The sequence below is a fragment of the Volvox carteri genome (genome assembly GCF_000143455.1).
Source record: "Volvox carteri f. nagariensis unplaced genomic scaffold VOLCAscaffold_54, whole genome shotgun sequence".
Lineage (NCBI taxonomy): Eukaryota > Viridiplantae > Chlorophyta > Chlorophyceae > Chlamydomonadales > Volvocaceae > Volvox > Volvox carteri.
Window position 1 is genome coordinate 532,125 of NW_003307597.1, and position 22,161 is coordinate 554,285.

The 22,161-nt window shown below is 53.5% G+C and overlaps 2 protein-coding genes across 2 annotated transcripts; both read left to right on the forward strand.

Annotated features, from left to right (window-relative positions):
• Positions 1–1,262: 1,262 nt before the first annotated feature.
• Positions 1,263–8,170, forward strand: VOLCADRAFT_119175 (uncharacterized protein; the record flags this gene model as incomplete). The annotated part of the gene is made up of 10 exons (XM_002955681.1): positions 1,263–1,340; positions 1,625–1,766; positions 2,406–2,572; positions 3,515–3,904; positions 4,696–4,796; positions 5,501–5,716; positions 6,061–6,151; positions 6,542–6,652; positions 7,359–7,441; positions 8,044–8,170. Coding segments are annotated over 10 exons (1,506 nt in total), but the record flags the coding sequence as incomplete, so codon positions are not given.
• A 3,094-nt stretch (positions 8,171–11,264) lies between these two features.
• Positions 11,265–16,442, forward strand: VOLCADRAFT_96685 (uncharacterized protein; the record flags this gene model as incomplete). Its single annotated transcript, XM_002955682.1, has 6 exons — positions 11,265–11,782; positions 12,017–12,074; positions 12,242–12,321; positions 12,666–12,774; positions 13,297–14,233; positions 16,381–16,442. 6 exons carry the CDS (start codon positions 11,265–11,267, stop codon positions 16,440–16,442), a joined length of 1,764 nt encoding a protein of 587 aa, XP_002955728.1.
• Between the last annotated feature and the right edge of the window lie 5,719 nt (positions 16,443–22,161).

Below are 22,161 nucleotides of genomic sequence, written 5' to 3' on the forward strand. Positions count from 1 at the left end.
ATCCATATTCTGTCAAGGATGGAACTAGCCGGGGCTACTAACAGCTTCTGAGCACTCCATGTGGGGCATTACCACCTAGAACGCAAGCGGACAGCCGGTAGGCTGATTCGCACCCGCTTGCTATTGCTGGCCATAGATCACCAAATTGAGTCGTGCGAGAACCCGTCGCCCAGCCCTCCCCTCCTATATCAATATCATTTCCATTCTCTCCGGGACGATGGGGATTTGGAGTTCAGGATTTGGAGTACGAAACCGTACGGCCCTTTAACCGGTCCTTCAGGTCACGAGCCTGGCGCCGCTACTGACGTTGTTGATGCTAGTGATGCTAGCAATCCTAGTGATGCTAGTGACGATGGTGATGCCAGCGATGCTGCTGTCTTTTTGGTTATGTCGTAATTGATTTGGCGATGGCTGCTTGCCACCGGTTGGATGCCACCACATGGGCCGACGAAAAGCGGCGTGGGGCTGCATGGCGGGTTCTCACCTGCCCCGAGCTGAGCTGGTCTGGGATGGGATGAGCTGAGCTGAGCTGCGAAGGCCCACGGCCGACAGGCGTTGTTCAATCCGGGCCCCCGACCCTCGCGCGTACGGACTCTCGTACAACCACACATACATGACATACAGACAGATAAACATCATGATCAGATGAACCTCCGTGTATCTCTTCCCCCCTTATCCTTATCCTTATCCTTATCCTTAATCTGCGTGCAGCCAAGTCGCCGCGAGACGAAGGCCCTGCCCGACAGGCTGCTCTTGGATAATGTGTCGTACGCGCTGCAGGTAGGTGTACGGCATCTGCGGTATGGAAATAAAGGAGTTTTTTATTTAGCACGAGGCCAAGGTGGGTGCAAGGTTCCTTTGGGAGCTCTCGGCAAACAGAGGGCAAATGATAGGCCCCAAGGGCGACGTTAGGGAGGTTTGTTGTACTGTACGGCAGCATGGACGGGGTTGCGCCACACAACAGAACTACCCACTGCAAACACAAACGAGTGTAATCAGATGAACTGAGCCGCGATGCGGGTATGCCAACCTCGTGTATATATGTCAACTAGTTTTCTCTCTCAGTTTTTGTCGCTAGGTGGTGATGGTGGTGCTGCTGCTTGCTTCGCTGCCTTCGGCACCATCTTTCGCTCATACTCATACTCATTGCGTATCTCATTATCCGTTGGCCGTACGGCATGCCGTACCAACGGCATCCTTTTCCGTGCCCGGACATTTTACTATTGCTGTCCTCAACTCCGTACCACACCACGACACAAAAGGCCCGATTGGCCTTCTCGCCGTACCTGGCTGGCGCTACCATGGATGCCGTAGTGCCGTACAAGGATTCGGAGCCCAAGGTAAGCTGTTCCTACTGCCGTACCGGCCATATCGCTCGCATTTGATATGATGCTTCCGCCACCCGCACTACACTACTGTTTATTTCCTTTGGCTCTTCTTCTGGTGCGGTCCAAGTATCGCTCAGTCCCTACTGCGGGCGCCATCTTCGCCGCCGCCACCACATCTCACACACCGTTGCCCCTGTCGCCGCTGATTTTGCCACCGCCAACTGTCACGCCGTACTGCCAACTGCCGCCAACCGACAAACGGCGCCATTAATCATCATGACATCACCTCTATGTAGATGCCGGAACCTCTGGCTGCCGCGCGAGTACTGCTACAACGTGCCGTACTGCAGCGGCTCCGAGAGCTACAGCTGCTGGTGGAGTGGCCGCTACTGCGGCCCCCCTGTACGGCAGCACAGATGGAGCGCTTGTTTTCCGGAGGTGATGGATTGGGGAAGGCTCCGGCCTTAGGAGGCCAGGAAAGAAAAATGGGGCTTTAATGTTTTGTCGAACAAGGTGTTGTTAAAAATGTGATGCTTTTTGCAACGTAATGCTTTGCAGCGTAATGCTTTTTGCAACGTAATGCTTTGCAGCGTAACTCTTAGCCCAGGGATGACCCACGGGACGGGAGTCTTACGTGCTGGAATGGCTAACCCCTGTAAATGACACTCCCCTAAACACACCCCTATCCGGCGTGTGCGCCTTACCTCCCCTTCTTTCGGGGCCCTCTCACAGCAACCCCTCCCCCCCTCTCTCCCACCCTCTTCCCCCTCTCTCCCACCCTCTTCCCCTTCTCTCCCACCCTCTTCCCCCTCCCTCCCCCTCTTTCCTCCTCTCTCCCTCTCTCTTCCCCCTCTCTCCCACCCTCTTTCCCGCTCACTCCCACTCTCTCCCACTCTCTTCCCACTCTCTTTCCACTCTCTCCCGCTCACTCCTCCTCACTCCCCCTCACTCCCCCTCTCTCCCCCTCTCTCCCACCCTCTTTCCCCTTCTCTCCCTCTCTCTTCCCCCTCTCTCCCCCACTCACTCCCACTCTCTTTCCACTCTCTCCCCCTCTCTCCCCGCTCTTCCCCCAATTAGGCATGCACCCCTCCGAGCTGGTCGGGCTGCGCAATGGAACCCCCCTGGAGTATCCCCGCCTGCTGCCAGCACTCCAGGGGCTGTGCCTGCTGGGCCCTATGGACTTCGCGGTGGCGCTGGCAACTGGAGGAGCGCCGCCGCTGCAGCAGCAGCACCTCGGGAAATTGGTGAGCTCTCCCCGCTTCTCCTTTCTGCCTGCGGACGATAGAACTTAGAACTTCAGGCCCTAAGACGCGTGTGCATGGACAGCGTGTGATGTACCTGTAAGTAACTACTAGCAATTAACAACAACAGAATCGAAAAAAAATCTCAGTAAAAGTAAAAAGACGTTTGAAAGGTGAGAGGATTTACAAATTGCACTGACGGTTCTTAGAGATCTCAGTGCATTAGCACCCATTCAGTTAGCCATTTCGAAGTTGATGACGGACCCGGCTGGTCTTAGTTTTTTTCGCCGGTGGTTCCCAACCCCCGCTCGCGCCTTTTGGCAATCAATCACATCAGGACTGGATGCCGCTGGTCCAAGCTGCTCGGGGTAGTGGCGCAGCCGCCGCCAGCGGCGGCGCCAGCAGCGGCGGCGGCGGCGGCGGCGGCGTTCAAGAGGGCTCTCTGAGCTGGGTGACGAGCCTTCCTCGAAGCCTGGGACTGCTGCCGGGCCTTCCCGCCGTGGGCTCACTTCCCTGGACACCCCCCGACTTGGCCTGGCTGAGGGGCTTCTTCAGGGATATGCACCCCCGGCAACGACATGTAGGTTTTAGTAAGGAGGTTTTAGTAAGGAGGTTTTAGTGGGTTTTAGGAAGTTTTAGGAGGTTTTAGCGGGACCAGCGGGCATTTGTGTGCATATGTATGTTGATGTCGGTTTGCAAGCCTGTCGGTCTACCTGTCCGTCTGTCTGTCTGTCTGTCTGTCTGTTTGCGCTCCGGAACCGGGCATCACATCCCATCTGTGTCTTGTCTGTCTGTCTGTCTGCCCGGGTGTAACCCCTTGTCCCGTCTTCATTCCTGTCCGTTGCGCATATTAACCAACCAGCCATCGAACTAACTGCTAATGTAACCGCTCCTCTTGACATTCCGCGCTTTCCCCCCTCCGAAACCAACAACCTCCCCATTCAGATCGGTGTGGACGACCGCGCCCTCCCATGGTTTCGGGACATCAAGGTCGCGGCGGCCCGAGCGGTGGTTTCGGAGGGCAGCATTCGCGGCGCCATAGCCTTTGCCGTATTCGGTGTACCGCACGGCGAACGGGCTGTCGTATGGGAGACAGCTCTCGGCCTCAGGCGTCCGACCCCGCCGCAGCTACCACCGGGTTTCCCCCAAGCGCATGCTGGCAGCACCGGTAGCGGCGGCGGCGGCGGCGGCGGCGGATCTGGCCTCGGCGGTTCTGAGAGGGCCTCAGCAAGTTCGGTTGCTACAGCTGGTGGCGGTGATGGTGGTGGTGGCGCTACTGCCGATTCGGGTTTCGGAGCTGAGGAGCGGGAGCGGTTCGAGCGGCTGTGTACCAAGGTAACCTGTCCAAGGGGATAGGGGTCCATAGGAGTGTCGGTGGTATTTAAAAAAGGATTCGCGGACTCGGGGTTCAATGCGCGTGTGTGTTCGTGTGTCTGTGTGTGTTTGGGTGTGTGTGGGAAACGGGGCATAGGGGAAACTCACGGCTGCTGCACGTAGAGGAACGTATTACCCGGGCTGCTGGGGGGGGTCATGAGGGAGGTAAGGTTGTGTTGTGGGAGGTTGGTTCGGTTGGTTCGGTTGGGATTCGGGTGGTTGTTATTGTTGTTGATGCTGGTAGGGTGTTACGGGCCGGCGGGGGGGCCGGAAGGTGCGTGTGCGTGTGCGTGTGTGGGATGGGGTGTTGGGAAGGTCAGTTAGGGTTATCGTATCGCATTATCGAAGCGGGAGGAATGAGGTCCCTGGCCTGTGAAGAAGCAACAGCAGCGTTGCCGCGGCCCGCACGGCACCGGTAGCAGTGTGTACGGCCTTTGGGGCTTTGTCGGGTTGGGGGGGGAGTAGGTTTCGGGGACAGGTCGAAGATGGGGAGAAGCCTAATCCCACCTCCTACCTCCTCCGCCCTCGCCTTATAAAGCGCCACTGCTGGAAATAAAGCACACCCATAGCTGCTTAGCTTTATTATACTATTATGTAGTATGAAGTAATTTAAAATGCTTTAAAGATACCAACTCTATGGCCGGTCCTTGTCGAACAGGCAACCCGCCATTCATCGGAAACTTGCAGCTTCTCGTCCGCTTGCTCGCCAACCCTCACCCCCTCCACCCTTTCCTCCACCCTCCCTGGATTAGACTCTGGAGCAGCCGCTGCTTCTTGACGTGGTGGTTTCGGAGGATGTCGGGCCGTTGGTCGGCGACTCCGGGACGTTCTTCCTGTTTGAGGAGCCCATACGGTGTGGGGAGGGGAGGGGAGGGAAGGGGGGAGGGGAGGGGAGGGAAGTGGGGGAGGGGAAGGGGGGAGGGGAAGGAAAGGCGAGGAAAATTGTAGGGGAAGATAGGCGGTAAGGTGTAACACAAGTACGGCGGAAAAGCATTGCCGACTTCCGGAGGGGGCACCAAACCGCTCCGGTCCTAGAGTCCAAAGCCATGATAGCCCCCACTGTAGCCCACTGTAACAACCACACCACACCACACCACGCACCCTGAGCGGTCAAGGAGGGCGGTCAGGGGGCTCTAAGGGGAGGATCCTAATTAAGACACGGAGGTTAGACACGGGTGGGGGGTAATGGCGTGGTGTGGTAGGGACGACATGGCCCCTCCTGGTGGGGATGGAGCCCTCTGTGTGTGTGTGTGTATGTGCGAGGCGGGGAATATGGGTGTGACACAGCCGAGCACGGAGGGTTCCCTGGAGTCCCAACATACCCCCATGCGTTGTCGTACATTCACCCTCGCCCCCCTTGGCCCTCGCCGCGATCGCCCACTTCCTAAATTCGATGGATCGGTACGGCATTTCGTACTCCAGTGCCGTACTGCTCGCATTCCAGCGGGATGTCCAAGTCGCCAAGCGCCTGTCGGCGCCGCCCCTCGCGCAGCTTCACACGACCAACGCCGTACATGCTGTACTATCGACGGCGCCGCAACCTTCGCCACGCCAGAGCGGGACGGCGGCGACGCTGCCGACCGCCGGCAGCAGTGATGCCGGCGGCAGCGGCGGCAGCGCCGCCTCATCCTCCAAGCACCCGCAGCACCCGCCGTACTACCCTCCAAGCGGGGTCTTGCCGTATCGCGGTATCTCGCTGCTTGCGGCGCCGCTATGCTACATGTACGACAGCGCGGCATCGTCGTACCACATGTTCCGAGCGTTGTACTGCAGGTACGAGGAGGTTCTTGGATAGCAGCAGGGAGAGGACCTCACCGCCTTGATGTGTCCGCGAACCGCGTAAGAGCTCAACGACCGTTGTGCTGGATGACATCACAAGCCAAGGAAAAGTTGAGCGCGTGTAACGCACTTGCAGATTCAGTCCTTTTGCACCTAACCCGAGCACGGGAAACTGCACGACATGTGATGCGGCAGTCATGCCAACCGCTAACCGCTAACCACCAACGGACTTGCATAGGATCAATTTCAGGACCTCTACAAAAATATGCGCAGTTGAACACCTTCACCATCATATGCCGTACAGTGTTGTGCCGTATTTCACCCCCTGTATGTCGTAGGTACTGGAGCAAGCTTCATTCTCTGAGTTCCGCTGGACCGCCCTCCCCGGCCCTCCCTGGACTGTTGCGAGTCTTCGAGTACCTCCTGCAAGTGTGTGCGATACTGTTGCTGCTACTGCTGCTGCTGCTGCTGCTGCTGCTGCTGTTCTGTGTGTGTGTGCGTGTGTGTGTATGTGTGTGTGTGTTAATGATCTGAGCTGTGTTAGGGAAATGCCGGCACGGCAGCTCTTACTTCCTCCCTTGCCGGCAATCATACCCACCCACACATGCCTATTTCACCCCCTCCACACACTTTTAGACGTGTCGGCAATGGGCAATCCTTTCCTTAGGTTGGCCTGTGGCTTATATTTACACTTTACACACATACATATACACGTTTTGCACATAATCCCGTTTCCCTCTTCACACACACATACATACACAAACATACACACACATACACACACACACGCACACACGCACACACCTTAACACACCCCAGGAGCTGGACTCCGCGCTGGTGAACCACCTCTCCCGGCTAGGGCTGCTCCCCGCCACCCTCGTCCTCCCCTGGATCACGACCGCCTTTGCCGGGGTGCTGCCGGTGCAGGAGGTGAGGGGGGAGGAGAGGGGCAACCCCGGGGTGTGGCAGGGGTAGGATGTGTTTATGATGTGTGAAACAGAGGGGTGTATCTTCGCCCGTGGCAGCTACCCTGCGAAACCCTGCCTTCCCCGGTATTCCGGGACACCCGCATCCAGTCACCCTAGTCAACTTCTCAGTGGATCGCTCAGGTTCCGCACACACCACCAGCATCCAACGGAATCTGCCGGGTCGACAGCGGCCCAACTCCATTCCTGGTTGGCTCGCGGGTTATTTTTATCCCAGGTCACCACCGTCCATCAACTAGAGGTGCAATGCCTTGCACCATCGGAAGGACTTTGACCCTAACGGGTATCGATTCCGGGATCTCCCAGGGGCAATGGTCGCGCCTTACCAGTGGTGCCAAACCCTATATATGTCCTTATGTGCATGTACGTGTCCGTGTGGATCTGTCTGTGTGTATATTTTGTGAGTTGAGTGACGGGAAGAGGGGAAGGCATGCGAGTGCTGATAGACCCGCGTTTCCTGTCGCCAACTCCCAACTTCCAACTTCTAACTTCCAACCGTTAAATCTTGGTTTAGTTTCCTAACTCTAGCCCGTTGCTTCCCGTTGCTCTGTGACATCAGATTATTTTTCATTCGGTTCCGGATCCGAACTCAAAGTCGAGTGCAGCTTTGGATTTACATAAAGAAATCGCATGTATGTATGTATGTCCAGGTTCTCTTGTTGTGGGATCGGGTGATCGGACTGGACTCGTTGCTGCCGCTACCTCTGCTGGCAGCTGCCGTACTGTGCTTCAGGTAGAGTTCGGGGATTAGGTTTAAGGGTTCAGGGTTAGGATCTGTGAGGACAGGGCCCTGCGTGGGCGTTACAAAAGAAAGTGTGTGCTCCAGGGAAAGTTAGGGTTGGTTGGTTAGTTGGTTCCCTGCAGGGTTGTTACATGGTTGTTACCCGTGGTTAGTTGGGGTGGTTAGGGCCTTCTGTGCGCTACGTACACACATTCATGTCTGTATGTATGTAAATCTCCAAACATGCAAATGTCCACATGTTTCTTATTGCTCACAGGTGCGTCTGTCTGTATGTTCGTATATCAGTATACGTTACTTAGGGTTTCATTCATGTCCTCGTTCCTATAACGTTGGCCCCCACCACCGCTACCTCCGGTGGCTTCATTCGCCAATTGGTTCATCTTAACCCCCCACTCCACCCCACCCAACCCCACCGCACCCTACCCCAACCCCCCTACTGGTCAGTTCTGCTTCTTGTACATTCTTTCCTTAGCAGCAGCTTCACTCGTTCACGTGGTTCGTCTTCCCCCCCACCCCCCACGCCCACTTCTTCTTCCTGCCCATACATTTGCACATACACACACATGCACACACCTACACGCCCATTAACGCAGGCGCCACGTGCTGCTCTCCTGTACCTCTCCCTTGGAAGTGGTTTCGGCGCTATCTGACGTCAGCCAGCTGCGTGTCGTACCGCTGCTACAGGCGGTGCTGTTTCCTGGACCCGGGTCGGAAGCTTAGACTCCTTGTAGAGGTTTATCATGCTGGAAATTTATTGGGAAGTACAGAAACGATTGTAAGTATATATGATGTGTGAAACAGGGGGGTGTATCTTCGCCCGTGGCAGCTACCCTGCGAAACCCTGCCTTCCCCGGTATTTCGGGGCACCCTCATCCAGTCACCCTAGTCAACTTCTCAGTGGATCGCTCAGGTTCCGCACCCACCACCAGCATCCAACGGAATCTGCCGGGTCGACAGCGGCCCAACTCCATTCCTGGTCGGCTCGCAGGTTAACTTTATCCCAGGTCACCACCGTCCATCAACTAGGGGCGCGATGCCTTCCACCATCGGAAGGGCTTTGACCCTAATGGGTATTGACCCCGGGATCTCCCGGGGGCAATGGTCGCGCCTTACCAGTAGTGCCAAACCCTATATATGTATGTAAGTACGTTCGTAATTTCATACGAATGGCAGCCACAACCCTCAGCTCGTACTGGGCGGCTTGCAGCCGACCTAAGCGTGGTTGGAACACAGCTGGACCTCACCATCCCATTCATAAGGGTATGGACGGCAATTTGCTATGCATGGATGCACTCATCGACGATGTCAGCGGTAAGATAGCCCCTGAGTAAACGTACAGTCGCAGCAGGGAAGCCTAACGATCTTTAGTGTATTTGGACGCACTTTTTCCTTCAAACGCTAGTTTGCTTACCGGTACTGCTAGGCACGAGGTTATCAATTATAGGGGAGCTGTAACGTGTAAGAGCAGTTACATATCTCGGAATGATTCTTATCATAGGGGTTCACGTAGCTATTCTCAAGACTTTCCTTTTTACGACGTCGTGCATTAGTGCGGGTCCTACACTGGATAGCTACATCTTCGCTGGTGTATCGCATCCGGTGTCTTTAGACACGACCTTGACTGGTTGTGATAAGGCTAAACGTAACAGTAGCCATATCGGCAAAGTTCCAGCTGTGTTCCTGGTTCCCTGCAGGGGCGCCAGCAGTGCTGAGCATTGCTATTCCGGTCTTAGTCTATGCCCAGCCCAGCCCAGCCTTGCATTTCGTTCAGCGTCAGGCGGTGTGCCCTTGGCTCGGCTAATTTGCTTTCAAGCATAGAAGCTTGGTAGTCCGCTGTAACAATAATAGGAACATGTGCGTACTGGAGCAGCGTCTAAATGGTAATGCAAATCGTTTGATTTCACGTCACAATCTTTATAAAGATAAGCCCCCGAAAGCTGATTTTGCGCACGCGGGACTGCATCGCTAATGGGGGGGAGGTCCATAAGTGGATGTTGAAGGAATTCATGAAAGAACCTGCGGCAAATATATTACCTGATGATGGCCATTTCAATTGGATACTACTGGAGCGCGTTAAAAAAAGGGCCTTCCCTGGTTAGTTCAAAGTTTGGTATTATATTATAGCGATATAGATATGTGACTTCTTTTTACCATTTTGCGCACCAGAAATGCGCAACCGAGATTTTGCTGTCCTGATGACCCTAGGGTCATAGGACCGCGAAATGTCTAAAGTGTCTAAAATTGTTTTCAAAAGGCAAAAGTGATTCAGGCACAGTGTTTCAGGAAAACGTCGTTTTTTCCAGAAAAACGTTTAGCTTATGAAATTTGCTACTGGGGTATTATGCCGTGCAAAGAATGATGACCGCGCGCCAAATCACCATGCAACCTGGATGCTTGCTGGCCGGACAGCTAAAGGCCGCAAGGAAAAAACCTGTTGATTATAACACTGTAAACATATATGGGGCAACCCGTGACAGCCTCGGCAGCAGGCCAAGTAGGTGCCCCGTAAGCTCCAAGTAGGACAGTCCGAAACCTTGAAAATCCTGGAAGCCTTCCACAATCCGCCATCACCAGCTGGTAGATCAAACAGCAGAATAAATGACTGGAACAGTTCCGCGGTATTCTGTGTGGGACAAATGTAACATGAACCGAAAGGATCCCTGTCAGCTCAAACAGGATTTGTACGAGGCACGTGTACGAAAGTCACATGTAAGGCCACGTTTCCGGACTATCGGCTCACAGCAATGCACAGACAAACCGACGAATGCACAGAAGCGAAGACGTTTAACTCTGCGAAGCATTGATCTTATCATCAACGTAAGCGGTAACGTGATTCGTCGACTGGGCACAAGGCCACGCACTAGAGGCCTACCGTTGTCCAATGGTACCGATACTCACGCTTAGCCTCGAGAGGCGAACGATGCATGCTTAATTTTTTACTCGCACAATAAAGCAATCAGAGATTTTTTTCCAAGGACTCTCTCCTCAAACCTACAGTGATCCGGGCTGGTGGCTCGGGCATTCTTCGCTTAAATCGTGCCAGCAGCTGAATCGTCCAGGTATGGTGCTGTCCCTTCTCATTCTGGAATCGCTGCTAGGTGGCAGACTAACTATAAATAAATACGAGCTTAGCTGGCGCCTGTAAGGTGGACCTTTCATGCCAGTTGTTAAAAGTTTTCCGCACGCTCAGGCCGACTTGGCCTAACTTGGGGATGCATGGGTTTCGGCGGCGGCCAGTTGAGCCGTGCGGTGATTTTTCTGTCCTCCACCAAATTTACGCGCATAAAGCTATTTGCCTGCTATTTGTTGCTGCCGGGTCATGTGGAATATAATTGTTTGTCCTTTTTACCTGGCTTACCATACTATGCCCTCTTGAATTTGGCGCTGCTGGTTCGATGCGGCGCCGTGGCTCAATCTACGGCCCGTCCAGCTTTGGCCTCGCAAAATAATTACAGGAATGCCTTTTCATCAACTTCTTACGTGACACATACTGGGTAGCAGTCTAAGCGCTTATCTTTTCCTGGCTACTTATTTAAGTATCTTTCCTGTGCCGCGCGAACCTTGATTATTTTACGATACCCCTATCCTTGTTTACGACACCTTCCCTCGCTTTTGCCATAACTCTGTCTTTCCTTCCTGATACTGTTTTGCCTGCTGCAGGTGGCGTACTTTCCAGTCCTCTCTTGGTTTAGAGGTGGAAGTGCACCCGACAGGGAGGCTGCGTGTATTAGCTTTATCTACATAGCACACTTGCAAAGACATAGCATATAGCAGCAGCATAACATAGCAGCAGCAATCAGCAAAAAAAATAAAAATGAAGAGGTCAAAGATTGAGGATATGCCCGAGCGGACGTCCACGCCGTCGGCCTCTGTGGAGCCTCATTATCATCATCATACTTGGACCCACCATCATCAATCACTCGTGGGAACCCCCGTGGCGGCAATTGTGGGTCGAATGCTCGACGGCGCTTCATCCGACGGCCGCGCGGCGGCAGGCGCCGCAGCGGCGGCGGCGGCGGCGGACCCCGCCGATGACCTGACGGCCCCAGAAGCAGCAGCAACGGCGGCCGCTACTGCGCATGCCGAGTTCTCCATCGCCTGGCCCCCGACCTTTCCCGTCGGCGGACATCCCGCGGAGGTCATCGAGCTGAGGGCGGCGCTGTCGTACCGCGGCTGTGACGCGACTGCCTCTGCGGCGGCTCGTTTCGCAGCCGCCGCCGCGGCAAGTCGCTGTTCTCGGCTGCTGGCGGTGCGCGAAGACGTGGTGGTGGGGGATGAGAGCGTCAAGATGGTGGCTGGGGGCGGTGGCAACACGGGTCGAGCTCGAGCCAGGTGGGTTGGAAAGGGGGGGGGAGTAGAAGGGGGAGGGGGGGGCATCGACATGCATGCATGTTGTGTATGCCGTTTCGTACATACATACGCACCGGTGCAGATATCTGCTGCTGTACGGAAACTGCGACCTTTCTACGTTGAATCAACTACCAACACCAAAGGGATTACCAACCTAACAACTACCAACCAACCTGTTATATAGTTTACATTTGTACTGCTGTCGTACTGCTCCAGGCTACGTCTTCACTCGGACTCCCCTGGAGTGACGTCATGCATCCTGACCGGGGACCAGGTGGGGCTGGGAATGATGGGGGGGGGGGGGACGGACCCCATGAAGAGGGGTGATGTGTTTGTTAATGGATCAGGTGCGGGCAACTGTGCGCCTGCTACAGCTGGGACGTACGGCATCTTATCGATCCGGCGACTGACGTACGTACTGTCGTACACGCCATCTTGCAGGGTATTCCCACCCTGGAGTCTTTTCAGGACGCCGCCCCGCTGATGGGTTTGCCACAAGCCGCCAGGGAGGAGGCGCATAGGTACGGAAGTACGGCAGTTGGTTTCGGTGCGGTACGGTACAGGAACGGTACGATAGTGCGGTGCTAAGCTGTAATTTCACTGTTTTTTAACTCAAGATGAGGGATGAAGAAGTGTGTTGTCAGGTCCCCAACAATACTGATGGAGGTTACTGAGGTCTTACTAAAGGTTTGCCATCCAAAAGCTGTTTACTTGATCGTACGGAGATTATTACTTCTTTTAACACACCGCGATTTCCGCGACACACCAGTACTTCAGTCGGCAGTTATCAGCGGTGGCGCTGTGCTTTCATCGACTTATCACACCCGCGGTTTCCTGTTCCACCGTTTCAACTGTCTGTCCACAGGCTGCTGTGGCGCATGATGCACGAGGCCTTGCCGTACAACCACTCCGTACTGCCGTACGACGCAGACGCGTTCCGCTCGCCCGTGGATCTCCTTCCGCCTAAACTGCAGGTGGGCGCTACGAGTGTACGATTGTACGGGGTGCAAGTGATGATTGTTTGAGCTGTGCGGGCGAGTGAGTTGTTTTTTTACGTTTTTGTGAATATGTCGTTCTTTTGGGGCCTTATGTATGTAGAAATGTGCTTGGGAGCGTGGATTACACACTTGCGGCGACAGAAGAGTTGTACGACAAACGAGTACGACGTTTCTGTTTTCTTCACTACCCGGTTTCGCAGCCTGAGCAGCGGCGTCACTATATTATTACTGCGGTGCACGTGGTGGTAGTGCGGCCGATTTAGGCTTCTCGTCGTCCTTTCGCTGAGTTCATGGTCTTCATGTTCTTTCTTCCATTTAATACAATGTTGTTCTTAACACCGTATTAATCTGTGAACGAAGAGTTCTAAAGCTCATTCCTACCAGATAAAATATGAATTAATGTTTTAGGGTCCGGATCCTCTTCGGAACATTTCCCACTTAACTAAAAACTAACCTTAAAACCGCAAAACCACCCCCGCGTGCCCCCCCCCCCCCCAGGCCGCGCTCAGCTGGGCTTGGTCGCACCACTTCCGTCCCTTCGCACATGACTTCAGCTTCCTGCTCGACTGCATGCCGTACAGCACCTCTGCCGCCACCGCCGCCACCTGTACTGCTGGCGGCGGCGGGTACGGCGATGAATCCGCTGGTGCGTCTGTCTCTGATGCCGACGACGCGGTGTCCCACTACCAGTCCGTGCTCGCGCAGATGGTGGGGTTCCTGCGCGACAACGAGATGTTTGCGTGTCTGGCCACACTGCTGCAAACGGCAGTGGCGAGGGGGCTGGCGCTGCTGGGTGACGACGGAAGCTGCATGGCGGCGACGCCGCCAGTGGCGGCGGCGACGACGGCGGCGACGGCGGCGCCGCCGGCGCCACCGTCGCCGTCCGTCGTGTCGGATGCTGGGATTGAGCAGCAGTACGAGGCTGTTGCCGCTGAGGCGGTTGCCGGCGGCGACGACGGCGACGAGGGTACCGCTGCGCCAGATCCTGTTCTGACGGAAGATGCCGTCGCCGCCGCCGAAGGTGAAGCGGCGGGGTGCGCCGGACTGGCGGCGGCGGCGCTACCGCCGCTGATGATCTCCTCCACCGACTCGCTGCCGCCCTCGTCCTCGCCGCGAAGAGCAGCGCTACATGTGCTACAGCTAGCGTTGGCGCTTGCGGCGGCGGCGGGTACGGCGCTGGTGACGTACGGCCGTGGTGTTGATGGCGTGAGGTGGTCGTCGCGAAAATTCTCGGTCCTGTTGTGGATCATGATCATGCCGTACTTCCCGGCGGCGGCGGCGAGGATAACGGCTCGCGGAGGCGCTGCCGCCTCCGCCACCTGGCGGCAGAGATCCTCTTATCACCACCTCAGCGACGACAGCGCCGGCTTGTCGTACGTCCAATGTATCACCCGCCGTATGTCGCGGTTGGACTCGGCAGTAACGTTTTTAATAGGTGCCGTACATCTGGCAGTGGCGACGTGGTACGGCGTCGCAGCAGCGGTGGCGGCGGTGGCGGCGGCAGCCCCGGAGAAGGTGATTGCTGCCGTGGCGGCAGCGGCGGCGGCGGCACACCTAATGCAGGTCTAAATGCCCCTAATGCCGTACGCACCTCTTGTGGTGTAGCGACCCAGATTCGCAATGGGAGCGACTGTACGGCATTTCCTGGATGACTTTACGGACGTGGATTTTTTTATTTCATCCTCAGGAGGAAGGGGCGAAGGGCCAATAATATTTCGTGTTGAAGCCGTCGTCAAGCAGTGCGCCGTAGCGTGCTGCTGCTGGCTGCGTGGAGTTCTTTTTTGGCAGCCGGTCGCTCGGTCGATAATCGACGTTGTTTGATTGACTTGACGACGTTTGCGACCGCTGACTTGTGGCCGTTTCTGTGGCCTGTATGCAAATTTGCATCTTGTTAAGGAAGACGTGCGTGCCGTACACGGCTAGTCATGTCTTTTGCCAATGTCATGGTGGTTTATATACCTGGTTTCGTTTTGTTTTGTTTTGTGCGCGCCTTACGTAGAGGTGTAGGTTGAGAGTTACGAAGCTCGCTTGGCGTGCAGCATCAAGCTTCATCATCATGTCGTACGTGCCGTACACGAGTATGACGCGAGATGCTCCATGCGCGAATATTTAGCTAAGTGGCTAGAAAAATCATGTACGGCAATAGTCACTTTCTAGTCCTTGGAAGCGCACTTGCGCTTGAATTACACTCGTTCGTTCGTTCGTTAGTGCGTTCGTTGTGGCCTAACGGAATGCAACCGCGTGCAGTTAATTAACCGAATTGTGGGTGCTGGCTGCTGACTCAAAATCGAATTGTAGACTTTTTTAAAAGAGACAGTTAACAGTTGGAACTCGACAGGATGGTTCCTAACGAGAATAATAATAGTAATGGCATGATAACGTTACCGAGGATTTGGAGGGTTTGCTTTTAATCGATTGTCAGTAGGCCGTACAGTAGCCGTACAGTAGCCGTACATCGCAGCATCAAGGATTGTGCGTGAGGGGCGGAGTGCTTCAGATTCGTTGACAGTCTATATATCTTTGACTTTGCATGTATGCATATGCACGAGAAATTACATAAACACACACTGGTTTTCATCATTCGGTTGTTTAGTCGGACAGCTTGTCGCCATCTTAGGGATCCTCACCTCTCTCCATCATCGGGTATTTTCCTGTTCGTTCTGAGCTAGCTACTACTACCACCACTACTTGCTTCACTGTCGGGGTTCGATCGAGAACAAATGTCTCCACTGGGTTGATCGACCGATCGAACGAACGGATGTACGAATGTACGAACGAACGAACGTGCGTGCAATATGGAGGAGTGTCCACCACGCGGATGAGGATAGTAACGCATGCCTTTATGTACGGAAATCCTCGGTTGGTTGGGTGGTTGGCTGGTTGGTTGAGTCGGTTCAGAGTTAGTCAGGTCCTGTCGGTATGCCTTATCAATACAATCTCATGGTAAGCAGTTCTGTGGTGGTGTCGGGCGTTGTGGGTTAGGAGGGTTGCGGGTCTGCTGGGTCTGGGGTGCAAAATAGGATTGAAGATACGGAAATAGGGGGAGGGGGGAGAAAAAAAGTGGGTTTCGAGGCATCAGGCCCTTTATACCGCTCTCATACTAGCGCTCAGCCTAGTAGCACAACATATGTAGTGTTAGCCGCCGATGGCTGCACAGCCGTTCCTGCTCTGGGTAACGACGTTCTGTTCGTTATTGCTACTGCCGCGTGCTGCCGCAGCAGTGTAGATCACCCTTAAATCTTGCTGCTGCTGCTGCTGCTGCGGTAGCTGTTGCGCTTTTTTGGGAAGCTGTTATCGGAGATGGCGGCGGCGGCGGCATCATCTGTGCTGACTAATAATGTCCCCCCTGGCAATGCCTGTGGTCACGTTGTGTGGTTCGTTGGTTGTGCGGCGGCCAAAGGATAGTAAGGAATGAATCTAGAAATGTACGATGGAGCATGGAACTCAAAACGTTTTAAGATATATTTGGCTGATATAGGAGATATGCAGTATGCGCACTGGACCCGGTCCCTCCGGTGATAACGCAAGGCCAGACACCGCAGGAGGCTGCTGCTGCTGATGCTGATGCCTGCTACTGGACAGCCGGCTACAGCTCGGACAGCTCGTGCTGTGCCTGCGGGATCCTGGTGTATTGTTTAGCGTAATAACGCTAAACAATACAAAATAAAGAGTGGGCTGTCTGGGGTGTCAAGAGTCTAGAGCTGTTGGCATCAACCATTTGTCTCCGGTTAAGATATGAGTACCACCAGGTACCTCTTTACGCTCGTGTATGCGAGAGCAGCCAGCTGCTGGTCCGTCGGATCTTTTACGTAGTGATGCTGTTCTTACTACTGCTGCCGCTGCTGCCGTGTTACTATGCTACTACTGCTGCTGCCGTGTTAAGACTAATGCTGCTGCCGCAATATACTGCTACTGCTGCTGTTGCGGCGATGATGCTACTGCTATTGGGTTGCCTCCCAGTAGCAACCCAGTACTACCAGTAGCAATGTCGTACTCGGATGTACTCGGTGCATGGGCAGGCCGGTAGTCTTTATTTAGACGCTCTCGAGGTACATGGTGGCAACAAAATACAATCTCACGCACAGAAAATAGTAACAGTTATATGCCTCCTACGACAGTTAGTTGTCCTTCTGGGTTCCATCAGGCGTCATTTTGTTTGCTGCATTCTGCCGTACATATTTATCCAGTCGACGCAACCATCATCCCTGTCTTCCCCGCCTTTTTACCTGACCGAGTTTATAAAAGGCTAATTACATGCACATATACAATACTTGCACCCGGATCGATTACGCCGCAGCGTCATTGCGGGGGGGGGGGGAGGAGGTGTCCGTCCTCCCCCCGGCGAAAAAGAATAACTTCATAAAAGCCAATTTCTATTTTTTATTGAACGACGTGAAGGAATGACGTGCTTGCATCATCCTGCATTTCCTCCTTTACTGCTACTATAGGCTGGAGAGGGATAGACAGAAAGACAGGCACACACACACACACACACACACACAGACGGACAGACAGACAGACAGGCAGACGGACAGACAGACGGGGAGGGGCGTGTAACCGAACTTACGCATTATATAGCGGAAGAGCCATTTAATGATAGGGGCCTGGCAAGCAAGCAAGAGCTGTGGCTGACCAAAGTCGGCAGGACTTTTGCAGAAGCGGCAGCTCTGTGCAGTTACAGGTACTGTTACTGTTACAGTTACTGTGTCCGCACAAGTGTGGAGGGGTCCGTCAAAGCTGCATATGTATGCATGGGCATGCCTTGCGCAGAGAGAATATAATACACAGACGTACATATCGATATCGTCATTACATCATGAATAACAGATGTTTTGGCGTGACAAACTTCGCGCCGCTTCCGCTGGCTGTCATCGTCTGACTCCCGTCATATGTGGGATGCCACATCATACATACATGTGACTGTACGACAAACACACATGCCGTTTATATGTACATATGTATTTGCCATTTAGGTGTTCTATGTACTCTGTGCATTACTGAAATGACATACACCGACGCGCACGTACAAAGCCGCTGTACTTCGGTACGGCAGAGTAGGCGATGTCCGTACATCATAATGTGCGTGCTCACTTAATTCCGTCGACCTCGGTTTATGGGTGTGTGTGGGAGGTTGTGTGCCTCGCGGCCATCAGCTTTTACTCAATCTCGGTCGCTGTTTGTTGTTTAGGGAAGGTCTTCAGGCCAACATGGGCCTGTCTACGTCAGCTCTTAACCGCATTACTTGCGATGTTATCTCTGACTTTTGGGCCCGCTTAACTGCTTTTGCGGCAGGGGATTACTTGCCAAAACGTTGGGACAAGTACCTCACAACCCCACCCTTTCTTATATGTGAACTACGCAGATAAGGTTGTTTGCCGCTTACCGATGTACAATGACGAGGTCTGAGGGCTCACGTCGGAGCCTCATATTTCCTGTATGAGCGTACTAACTGAGGCCTTGTGTCCTCCAGTGAAGTTAGTACGGCCTGGCCGAGTTTATCTTGAATAAGGCCCACAGTGTTGTGCGGGAGGCGCTCCTACGGGCGCTGCACTCGATCCGTTCGGGGTCCACTGTAACAATCGCATTTTCTCTTAATAACACGTGCAGCGTGTTAGGGGCATGCGGGACATTACGTAGCTAGGCAGAGAAACAAAATGGCGAGAGGCGCGGCGTGGTGCAGCGCGGGGTACGAACGCGCGCGAGCGGAAACACACACACCCATGCCAGCCACACACGCCTGGATTTCCGCTGCAGCGCAAGCTGTGTTGAGCGGGTCGTAAATATGATGGTAATGGTGAGCGGGGGGCCTCTTACGACGCTCTTACCTTTTACGATGCAACTATAGTATTATGATTATAGTATATGCAACTATCGCCAATGGAAAAGGTCCAAAGACCCACATCGTTCGAAAGGCAAAATGAGTTGCAGCCTGCTGCCGTCTCTTAAGCCCTGCCAGTCATATGATACCGAGAGCGGAATACCGAGAGCGGAATACCGCAAGAAGTCGTGGGGGTAAAGGAGCGTGTTGACTGGTTGACTGGTTGTTGAGTAGACCTCTACCAGAAGGAGCGATAATAACGGCACTAAGAGAGCGTTTGATGAGCGGCTGGGACCATACGCGTCTGACTGTCTTGCCAGAGGAGTACCCATCAGATGGGAAGCAACCGGGAGTGCAAATGGCGAAGTATAAGCACTGGATGGGGCTGCCCTTTTCGGGAGCCGCAGCCGTCATGTGGCCAACACATGCTAAGGTTTTCATTCCTCGTTTAGCACATCGTAAGCTAATGCAGTTTCGTTTATGTTGCTGGGCTTTGGAGGCGAACAGAGCACGAAGGGGCAAGTACCATGTCCCCAGGGGGCAGCGGTTTTGCCACTGTTGTGGTCCTAATAGCCGAATTGAGGATGAAAAACACGTGTTATTGGAATGCCCAGCCTATAATGATATTCGTGCTGAAGAGGGATTCGATCATCAACAGAGTATGTTGGAGGCCATGCAATGGGAACCCGCACGTCTGGCGAGGATGTTGGAACGTATGTGGGCTCACCGAAACTCAATACCCCCTTTGGACGTTAGTCTGGGCTGATGTGCGGTGTTTTTTCCTTTTTCTCCGTGGCTTTTAGGCGTTGTAGTATTGCCCTTGGGCCCTCGGCTCGTATGGGTAGTCTTACAGGTATGGGGTCACGCACCCCCAACCATGTAACACACACACACACACATATGATACCGACCGGGGAGACTTGGGAAGCCGTGGAAAGGCGTAATAATCGAAGAATGCTGGGTGGCGGGGTAGAGCTGGGAAATTGGGCGTACTATTTGTGTATTATATGCAGGTCGGGTAAAAAAATTAGTGCCGATTTGCCAATAGGCTTTATTTGGCTTCACTGCCGATTGAGCCAGCCGTACGACCGTAATCTACATTTTGCAACGCGGCCAACTTAAAAATGTGGAGTACACACTCATTTATTATGAACTAATAACTAATAACCTCCAATTTGCAGTAAGAAATACTATCAAAGACACAACCAACATTACCCATGACATATGCGCGTAATTATTACCCAAATCTACACACACACACACACATATACCCTAGAACGTGCAACGTTTCGCCAAACAAGAAAAAAGGAAAAAGAATGATGATATACTTTTCTTACTGGCACGCTATGTGCTCTCCTCTGTGCATCATCAGCACGCAACGGTTTGTTTCGGAAATGGCTTTATTACATTCCCCGCCATTCCTTGAATACACATACCATTTGCCAGGTGCTTTAAACTAAACTCCTGACACTCTCTTATAATAGAGATCTACTTACACACACGCACTCGCGTCTCAGATTATTCATAATCCACTTATCATTCCCCTGATACCCCCGCTACAATTGTACAATTGTACAGCCACGCGTCGTCCGCCGTACACCGCCAAGCCGACACGGCAGCCCCCAAAACCCTAAACCCTAGCTTCTGTCCTCCACTAGTGCTAGTATTCAGTTGTTCATCCAACCATTCATTTTTGTTATAACTGTCCAGTCCATGGCCCCCCGGCTTTTACGGACATCCCCCCCCACATACACACACATCCCATGCACACATGGCTGGTTATAATTTCTTTACCTAGCCAGGATCCAAAACACGCGCCGCAGCACCGGCTGCTAGCTTTTGACCGTGTACGGTTTCCAACACATAATCCTCTTTTATAACACCGCCATCGCAACTACTAACATCATCCATCACTCCACACCACACACCACACCGCATGTGGTGTATTGTTCGTACGCTGCCGTACACCTGTCGTCAGTTAGGAAACAGCCTCTCATACCGTTCGTTGCTGCAATCATCACAACTTCCGCGAACTAACGCCTGCATAACGCCTGCATAACGCCTGCTGCCCGCATCCGCATATCCCGTTCATCTCGCTCGGAGGAACTGCAATCGTTCATGATGACGATGATTGACAACAGCGCCTCATAGCTCGATAAGAGGATTTATCGTACGAGGGTACGAGGAAACAGCCTTCCACACTGGCAGGCGACCATAACCGCCGCCGCATTACTTCTGGCACAAACGCGTTCGCACCCAAAACCAAAAATGTTAAGTGGATGATTCACCATATCTCTTTTTTTCTCGTCCTTCTCTCCCCAGCCTCTCCCGCGCGCGCCCACACACATCAGCCAATGATCAAACCATGTGGATGATCTCCCTTCTCTCCGTATTAGGGTTTGTTACCCATTTATCATGATTGCTGTCACGCTCCATTTCGCTCCAGTTCGCGGAACCCCAAAAGCAGGTCCAAGCAAGCAAAAGCTCGCGTGCAGTACCGCCTGCTTCCCTTGATGATGAGTAGTACTACCGTGTCGTACACTGTCGTACCTTAATGGAACATACGTAGAATGGAGAAATGGAACATACGTAGAATATTCCATTGTGACGGCGTGTTGTTGGCGTCCCACCGTCATGTGTGCTTAGGCTCACCGTACACTGCTCGCCACGCATTCCGCGCCACGTCAGCACAGAAACTGCCGTACGCGAACGCACGTACTGTGTGACTCACCATCGCCCCCGAGCTCGCTCCGCCTGACCCTTTTTTTGGAGATTTCTACCCGTCACGGCCCGTCTCACAATTTAGAGCACGCAAAATTATTCTTATTATTATGTTTTTAATTAACCTCACCAATCATCCGTTATTATAAATCCTCTGCAAAACAGCCAGACGGCAATAATGCCACAGCGCAAAGTGAAGGAGAGGGAGGAAAGCTCCTAAGGTAATGGGAGTAAATTTTGAAGAGGCGGCCACAAAAACACGACTATTGACTGCCCTATCCAAACAGAGACGCCAGCGCGCAGAAATACCCAGGCATACCCCGGCACATACACAGCCGCGGACACATACATACATAACACACATACAGATACACATACACAGCTACACCGGACATGCGAAATATACACATGTACACACATGCACACCTAACGTGTCTGCCTGCCCGGAGGTGGGTAGGTGTCGTCGTCGTCCAGAGGGCTGCTTTTGACCGCAACCGAACCGTACCGCCGTACGCGTTCTAACTGAAACAACAGATTCCTTGAAACACAAGCGCGCTCATACATTTCCGCCGTACACCGTACATCCTGCGTGCAGATCCGAACAACCTTCCAACAGGGGCAAAACCGCATCAATCCTGCCGTACACATGTTTTTTCGTACACATCCTGCTGAACACAAATTCTGCTAAAACGTGCATGCTTGGCAACCGCGCACATAGCAAATTTTATATACCTAAATTCAATTTTATATTTGTTGAGTTCTTTTTTCTCCTACTGCTAAAAATCTCTGATACCTACGGAATACCTGCTTCCCCGGAATCTGAC